The sequence below is a fragment of the Xiphophorus hellerii genome, chromosome 19 (genome assembly GCF_003331165.1).
Source record: "Xiphophorus hellerii strain 12219 chromosome 19, Xiphophorus_hellerii-4.1, whole genome shotgun sequence".
Lineage (NCBI taxonomy): Eukaryota > Metazoa > Chordata > Actinopteri > Cyprinodontiformes > Poeciliidae > Xiphophorus > Xiphophorus hellerii.
Window position 1 is genome coordinate 24,141,440 of NC_045690.1, and position 8,842 is coordinate 24,150,281.

Consider the following 8,842-nt stretch of genomic DNA (forward strand, 5'->3'; position numbering starts at 1 on the left):
TTACATTTTTCGAAATTCGTGCCAATTTGAGCTAAAATGTCAGAGTTTCTGTTACCACTCTGTCCCCTTCAATGTCTACTCGTTCTTTTTGTTTTGTGTCGCCATTCGCATCGTTTATTTCCTTTTGCTATGTTTCTAGGAGACGATTCCCGCCGTCTTTGGTCTAGAAAGAATACCGCGCGCTTAATTGTCCCTGGTGGTCTCTTGTCCCGGGTCATCAGTTTTTTACACTGAACACTTGCTCAACTAGTGGTTCTGGAATTCCCGACGGCACCTGAACGCCTCATCTTGCCAGGGGCGGGTAGGCGCAAACTGGGCAGCATGGCGGATGATGGACTCAGTTGGAGCGGACTAGGTGGCACAAACGGCGGGCAGGAGGCGGCGGGCTGGTTAGACACGCTCGGCTTGGGCGGAATGTTGCTGAATATCAGCATTTTGGTTTTGGTAGTGGCGGTTTGTGTAGTAGTATACCGGCGGTGGGGCAGGCGGCTCGTATCCGACGGGGCCGAGGACGGCGAGGCCCCGATGCTTACCAAGATGAGGAGACGGGACTTCACTTTGGAGCAGCTGCAGGAGTACGACGGCGTCCAGAACCCCCGCATCCTCATGGCCGTGAACATGAAAGTTTTTGACGTGACCAGCGGCAGAAAGTTTTACGGAAAAGGTGACGGGGTTGCGGACGTTGGCTCTAAAACAGCGGAGTTGGTTGACACGTTGCCGCCTGTAGTGAGGCTTTCTGGACCAAAAATTGGGCGCAAACCGCTCTAGCTTAGCTCCTTGGCTTTGTGTGTTTTGAATGGGATCACAGCCGTTAGCTTGTTAGCGTAGCTTTTGAGTTCGTGACTTGTAACAATAGCAACTCCCCCCAAGTTTGCACGTACTGTCAGTTGCGCAGTGATATTTTACAGTGGCAGTTATATGTTAGGACCTGAATGTTGGTAGTAATAATTTATTATGCTAATGTTAGCCAGCTAGCCTGTTGACATGCTTGTAGTTACGGAGCAGCTAGGCTGTGTAGTCAGTCTCCCCGCTTGGTATAGTGACTAAAACTACAAATAGTGAACATTAATGTTTCTTTATCAGACCGGGTGAGGGGTAGATTTATGTAGGAAAGGTTGAATTTAGCTCCTCTGTACAAAATGTGATTTGGTTGGTTGTTGCTGCTAAAAAGGCCAGTTTGTTGTGCTACACATCAGGTCGTCACTCAGAAGAAGTCTTTATCAGGACTACCCTGAAGTCAGCACCAGACTTACAGGTTTAGAATCTCAGTTTACCTGTAGGCTGCTCCGAAATATTCATATTCATTCCATATGAAACGACAGGCTAGTTTTGATTTTTGAAAAGTGCTCAACCTTCCAAGAATGACGGGCTATAGAAAACAGTTTTTGATTTTTTTTTTAATGTTGTGAAAACTCAAAGGAGTGAAAGAAAAGGGTTGAAGTGTGTTGAGATAACTTTAAATGAAGTTTAGTTTGAAAACTAATACAAGTCAAAGCTGGACATAATTATTCTACAGTATTGGCAGACTGTAAAATGAACGTTTTGATTTCTGAAAGCTTTATTCGGTTTGTGGAAACAGGGCTGAATTTGATGAGTTTACAGTTCAAGTTTAACCATTCACTGTGATTCAGATTTTGATCTACATCAGATCAAAGGTTGTCCAAAGTCTTTAAATTCAGTAACCGTTTAGGCAAGTGGCAAAATGAATACCGACTACAATGTCATCTTGTCGGGTCATCTTGTATTGAACCGTCCAGATACAATTCCAGCAGTTTCTCATGTTAGTTTGTTTGTTAGTCCAGCAGACCAGGATCACTAAAGCACAGAAAAACCTAAAGGGCCACAGCGTCTCTCTGTGACAGTCAGGTGATGATTGTGGAAGACGATGAAAAGTTTCAGCAATGACTTACAAGAAAAGCATCTAATCACAAGCAATATGTATTTGCTATTTTTTCAGATGGCAAGATTTCTCAGTTTACTTGCATACAAAAGTCCTGGTTTGAATGTTTGTTGCTGCAGCCTGTGCGTGTTTATCACAGCTCTCCTTTCAGAGCTGTGTTTACAGATGGGCTTTTCCAGGGGGTGTGGTGAGCCACTCCCACCTCCACCCATCTGGCTGTGGTGCAGGACTGGTTGGAGACCTGCCCTGCAGCTTTGAAACAGTCAGAAATTTGAAGCAGACCTCAAATTCTTTTCGGTAGTCATTACAGTATGCAAAAAACTAAAAACTATGATGCATATTCACAGAGCTCTTCGCAGCAGCGCATGTCACACTGACAGGATTAACCCTTAAAGGTGTACATCGGATTCATTTTTTTAAGTGATGTCCTGTTATGAAGGTTTTGTGTTTTCTTGATTATCTGTGTATAACTAACATGGGATAAAGCACCACAGGGCAGATTCTGTATGTTTATGTCAGAATATGTCATACCTGTCATATTCTGACATAATTATTCTACAGTATTGGCAGTCTGTAAAATGGACTTACTGATTTCTGAAAGCTTTATTCAGTTTGTGGAAACCCGGCTGAATTTGATGGGTTTACAGTAATCTAGTTCAAGTTTAACCATTCAATGTGACTTAGATTTTGATCTACATCAGATCAAACATAGTACAAAATCTTTAAATTCAGTAGCGTAAGCGTTTAGGCAAGTGGCAAAATGAATACCGACTACGATGTCATCTTGTCGGGTCTTCATTGAACCGTACAGATATGATTCCAGCAGTTTTTTTGTGAGTTTGCTGTTAGTATGAATATGACATACAGTACATGTCATATTCTGACATATTTAACAATTCTGGAATAACTTTAATAGAAGTGAATATTCTTATTACATTGTTTTTATTAATATACGTTTCCCCCACCCCTCAATTTTAGTTTTATAGAACAACGGGAGTAAAAAGTGCTAATATTAGCCAGTAGTTAGCGTGCTGCTCTATGGACATACAACTGTCGTTTTAAAGGGACAGTATTGTGTAAAATAAAATTTTTTAGATTATGTTATGATATTATACCCTCATCAAAAACCTACCTGGAGCGTTGCTTTGATTCTTTTATCTATGTTTGAGAAAACCTTTAATCTCCATGGCTACCATTCAGCTGTCCAAAACGCCTGGTTGGACCTAGCTCCGCCTTCAAGGCACAGCTCCTCCTCAGAGCTGCAGTTTCCATGCTTCAGAGCTTCCGCCTCACAGAGCAACCCTCCACCCCCCGCTCAGCTCCTTCAGACTAGCCAGCAGCAAGTGGCAAACAGCCGGTGGAACTACACATCTGTTGAGCTCATTATAGGAGCTACTTCTCAGAGCAATGCTGGTAAAAACGTTAAAGGTTTTTTAGAGGAGCCATGTTGTGATGACTTCCTGAAGACGGAGTTCCAGAAAGAACAGGGGCTTCTTAAAGAGACAGATATGATAACATGACCAGGAATGTATAAAGATCACACATATTTATTTTGAATTTATGGCTGAATTGTAAAAAAAAAAGTTCAGTCATGGTTCTGCCTCTTTTTCTAAGATAATGTCACCTTTTGGCATCTGAAAAGGTGACCAGCTTTCAGTGCTATTCAGCGTTGAATAGCACTGAAAGCAGGTCAGTGTCACTTTGTGGTTTTTACTCCTTTAGTTTCCACACCACAATGTCCCAAGCAGCTTTAAGCAAGAAACATGTGTAAGAGTGACAGGTGATGCAGCACACACACACACACACACACACACACACACCCACACACCCACACACACACACACACACACACAGGTGAGGGAAGTGAACGAATGCTTAACACACCAGGGGTATTTCCTCCTGTGTTTGCTTTCTATAGACAGCTTTAAATTTGGTTTTAATTGAATCTATTAATGTTTAACTGGGTCTAAAATGACAAAGTGATCACTAAAAACACTATAGATATTCACAAATGAAATTAATACAGCTTTGAAAAACTATTATTTGGTCTAGAATATTAACTTCCTTTTTTTTTTTTTTTTTACTGAGCAGTGAAATGCCCCTGCAACAGCAAAGTTGCATTATTATAAAACTCACAGGTTGGACCCAAGTTTTACTGAAGCAAGTTTAAAGTTAATATATGTGTAGGGCTGCAACTAAAGATTATCTAAGTAATAGAAAAAGTGCTTGATTTTTTTTTTATCAGAATTTGAACCAGGTGAAGTTAAAACTACCATTTGAGGAATTCTGGGTAAAACATATTTACAAAAAAGGTTTGAATAGATACAAGTGATTTTATAAAAAATTAAACCACAGGTGGTATAATAAAAAATAAGTCTGTTGTAGCAGCATTGTGGAAAATTCTAATTATTTTGTTCTTTTTTTGAAGAATCTGTGATTAGGTCTGTCACAATAATGTATTTGATTCAATAATAATTCAGTAATTGTAATAAATGGTAATGTTGTTATGAGGCCATTTCAAGTAATATGTTAATAATGTCATAATAACGCAAGTTTGACTTCTCAAAAACTGATTTAATTTTGTAAAGAACACTGTACTCTGGAACTGGAAGACAAATATCCAAAATAAAACTCGACTAAACAGAAATAAAAACTACTTGGAAACAAAACCATGCATAAAATATGTTAGTCTTTGTGAGCGAAATTGCCCTTTAAAAAATATGAATCGTCAGAATGGAAATCGAGCTCATTTCTTGCGACAGCATTAGTCCTAACAGCTCAGTTGTCCTTATTAGGGTATTAGAGGCTAGAACCTTCCTGAAATTGTCAATTTTAACAGTTATTAAATGGCAGGCATGACGTGTTCTTCACAGTGGCCGTTGTGTTTCGGTTCCCCACAGACGGCCCTTACGGCATCTTCGCCGGCCGAGACGCTTCGAGGGGCCTGGCCACCTTCTGCTCAGAGAAGGACGCCCTGAGGGATGAGTACGACGACCTGTCAGACCTCACCGCCGTACAGATGGAGAGCGTAAGGGAGTGGGAGATGCAGTTCCGGGGTACGTTCACGCGGACGTTGTGGAAATATTAGATTGGCGACTCGAGCAGTGGGTAGAAATACCTCGTTCTCAACAACGTCCATTTTTGTCCCGAGTCCAAACGTCTCCTGATTTCCACTGCATAAATCTAAACGGGTTTCAAACAGAAATCCTCATTTCTGTGTTGACATTTATTTATTGTGATAAATAAATGGCAATTTATTTATTGCAATACATAAATTGCCATTTATTGTAATAAATAATACATTTCCTATCTGTTGTGGATAGAAAAAAATTAAGTACATTTGTGGCAAAAAAAAAACCCATCTCAGAAATCTGCAGGAAAAGGCGTGCAAATTTCTGAGTTTGAAAATGTTCAAAATTTGCTAGAAAAAAACTCAGAAATTTTCAATTTGAAAAGTGGAAAATTGAAAACTTTTGAAACACAGAACATTTCCAAAAGTCTAAACTGTTCGACTTTTCAAACGGAGAAATGTTTTTCTGTAAGATTTCCAAGTTGTTTTTTTTTAAAACTATTGAGATGAAGGTTGGTGATCACAGAATAATATTGAACAGAGAGACATTTGAACTTTTTAAACCACACTAGCTGCTTCGACATCCCGTTGAGAGTCGAGCGAGCTTTTATTTATTTAGGAAGAAGTGAAAACTGCAAGGGCTCCTTTGGTTGAAAATATTCAACCCAATCGTTTGACTTCCTAAACATTTGCCTTGAAAAAGCTCCAGTGGCGTGCAGTCGGTAATCGTCTCTGTGGGTGCTTTCAGAAAAATACGACTACGTCGGGAGGTTGCTGAAGCCCGGAGAGGAGCCGTCAGAGTACACGGACGAGGAGGACATCAAGGACCACCTGAAGCACGACTGAGCAGTCCCCATTCCACGTACCAAAGCCAGAAGCCCCCAAACAGCTGTATCTGACCGCCCCGGCGCACCAGAGCCCCTCCACGCATCGTCCCGGCCCCCGTCCCTCCACCGGTCACTCCTCTTTCTTGTCCCTGTCTGTGTACCGAAACTCTGAATCCGTCTGGTGCTGCAGCTGTTATGGAAGGGGAAGGAGTAAAGTCTCGACAACCAGACCCCCTCTCTCTCTCTCTTTCTCTCCCTCACTCCCTCTCTCACCCGTGTCATCCTACGAAGATGAGCGGCAACAGAAAGCCTTTGAGGAGCTTTTGCTTTATTCTTTTTTTATTATTATTATTTTAATTAGACAGCTAAGACGTCTCTGGGGGGCCGTTAGACGTTAGTCCGAAACCAGCTCGCTTGGAGGTTAGTCGGGAATTTTCTGGTCTGGGATAATCAGCGGGGCAGGGCGGGGGGAGGAAACACTTCTCTCTCTCTCTCTCTCTTTTAATCTTTGATTCAGCCACATAGCAAACGAAACCGCTTCAGCTTTGGGAGAAGCTCATCAATCAATCACACAACTCAATTTCTGTTCAGACCATCTTCCTGCCTGGATGAGAGGGCAGATCTGTGGCCTAACCGAGGGCAGTCTGGCAGGCTTTGTGTTTATCTGTTGTGTTTGTAGTGTATGCACTACTAGTTTTCTTCGTTTGTCACCATGTGATTGTATTTGTTAAGTAGCATATAGAGGGGACAGTGTTCCAGCAGCATTACTGTTTTGTTTTTCTTTTCATATTTCATTGCCGGGGCGTGGGGTCAAAGGTCTTTGCTACACGAAGCTTGTTTTAAATCTCATCAGATGGACTAAATCACAGATTTCGGGGAGGGGAGGGGGCTAAAGGGAAGGTGATAAGGCAGTCCTAATCAATTGACAAATTGTTTACATGCCTCACAAGCCAGCTGCAAGTCTGTAGATTTCCCCTGAAAATGGTCCAAGAATTAATCGTGCCTTATTTTGTTTGTTGCGTCAGCGCCGACAGGTCTAACAGAAGGTAAGCGGAAAGATGGAGGTGTCCGTTCCCCCCCCCCTAGACTCAGTCCAACCTCCCCTCAGACATTAAAGGCATTTGTTGCGTCAGTCGTCCGTGCAGAGACTGTAATATTTCCCCACTTCACGAACTTTGTACATAGACCCAATAAATTACTCAGTGTTACTGCCATATTTATGTAGTGGATGAACTCCATATACATATAATGCTATGTCGTATTGGCCAAAACCCCCCCCATTTACTTTTTTTTTTTTCCTCTCCTATAGTTCATTTTGAATGTGGGTGAATTTTTTCCCCCCAAAAATAAATCAAGTGATTCTAAAGGTGTTGCAAAAATGCTGCAGGATTGGACCGGGAGCTGTTCTTGCAGTTTTGTTCGTAGACATTGCTTATCCTGTAAATATATCGTATCGTTTATTAAAAGCATGTGCAACATCAAAGTCAGCTATGCCGAGGTTTCACCACATGTATTAAAATGTCAGGCGCGCGTGAGAGAGAGAGTGTGTGTGTGTGTGTGTTTGTGTCCGTGTGAAAGAAGCGGGAAGCGATTTGTTCATGCATAATAAATCAATTTGGTTAATAATGGAAAATTTCTGCTCCTAATTTGCTTTTTAAGAGGGTTACATGTTACATGGGGAGGATGTCCCCGCGTCCTGAAAAGGTTTTAAATTCAGTAGGGGGGGAAGAAAGTAAGTTAGCCTTAAATGCGTTAATCACAGTCTTGTTTTTTATGGTGACGGGACTATTTTTGTCTCATATTCTATGTAGTTAATTTTTCTCGCGGGACATTTCTGCCAGGTGAAGGTTTGAGTCACGTGCATCTTCATTGCGTTGTGACTCGAGGTGGTTGAGGCGGCTACCGCTGGGTAAGTAATATTATCGCCTGTTGTCTGGACAACGCTGCTATTCGTTCATTTCTGCTGCCAACCCATACGATGCTACATTCATTATAGCCTATGTAAAAAAAAACAAACTGGTATTTCTATTTTATAAAATATAGCATTTTCTTTTGTACTTCTGTCATGATGCAGGTCTGAAATTTGATTTATAAACCATTATACACTTGAGTTGGTGAAACCTACAGAAACCCTTTTAGGGATGGAAATATTTTAGCGGCCTTACCATCAGTTGTACACTCAGTTGATAAACTTTTTAAAACCTTGTAGACAATATAGTCTATGTTTTAGGAGAAATTAAAAAAAAAAAATTTAAAATAAAAACGCAAAGGGAAATCGAGATGGTTTAAATTACCTTGGTTAAAATGACAATATTAAATAACTTGTTCAGTAATCTTGAAGAATGAATAGGGGCAGGGCTCGAGTTAATGTTTTCTTTAAAGCACCACTGTTTTATTTCTATTTTTCGGTTTTAAAATAAAGTAAAAGGTAAAACCTTTGCAATAAGAGGACGGAAATATTTTCTGTTATGGGATGTTAACATGCGTTTGAAGATGCATGAACAGAATATGGCCAAGGGGAAAAAAATCCACTAGTTTTCAATAGAATGTCAAGAAAAAACAGATCTAAATATTAAACATTATGCATGTCTTTCTCTCTACCCTTCTGTCTCTCAAGCTACTGTTGAATGCAGGTTACTAGTGCCATAAAAATTATTTTTCTTTTTTTTTTTTTTAAGAGTTGGGGGTCACTGGTGGGGCTCGATCAGACAAAGTATCCCCAGGGGGAAAAAAGTTACTTTAGGTGATAAAATATTTAATAAAATGTGATTATTATTTTACCCTAAATTTTTTTTAAAAAGAAGTAAAGCAGATTATACAATCAATTATTCATAATAGGAAGCGGTGATGAACCTTTGACCTCATTTCCAGTAAACCAGAGGGTGGTAGAGCTTTACTGGTTGCTGATTATTCAGGCAGAAAGACGGATAATGCAAAAATATTCATCATGTCTGAGGTTCAACAGAGAGGTTCCAGAAGAAGTTATCAAAAAAAAGCATACTGCTTTAGTTGCATCAGTATGTATTAGTATATCTGAAAATTTCT

The 8,842-nt window shown here is 40.4% G+C and overlaps 1 protein-coding gene across 1 annotated transcript; it reads left to right on the top strand.

Annotated features, from left to right (window-relative positions):
• Positions 1-287: 287 nt before the first annotated feature.
• pgrmc2 (progesterone receptor membrane component 2) lies at positions 288-7,430 on the top strand. The gene is made up of 3 exons (XM_032547343.1): positions 288-664; positions 4,801-4,956; positions 5,719-7,430. The coding sequence occupies exons 1-3, from the start codon at positions 322-324 to the stop codon at positions 5,814-5,816; spliced, it is 597 nt and encodes a 198-aa protein (XP_032403234.1). The 5' UTR covers positions 288-321; the 3' UTR covers positions 5,817-7,430.
• Positions 7,431-8,842: the final 1,412 nt, after the last annotated feature.

Bases quoted from the DNA above. Each gene is read 5' to 3' on its own strand.
- pgrmc2 (XM_032547343.1), top strand. From the start codon at position 322: ATGGCGGATGATGGACTCAGTTGGAGCGGACTAGGTGGCACAAACGGC. The intron at 665-4,800 runs GTGACGGGGTTG...GGTTCCCCACAG, and splicing joins CAGAAAGTTTTACGGAAAAG to ACGGCCCTTACGGCATCTTC. The intron at 4,957-5,718 runs GTACGTTCACGC...GGGTGCTTTCAG, and splicing joins GTGGGAGATGCAGTTCCGGG to AAAAATACGACTACGTCGGG.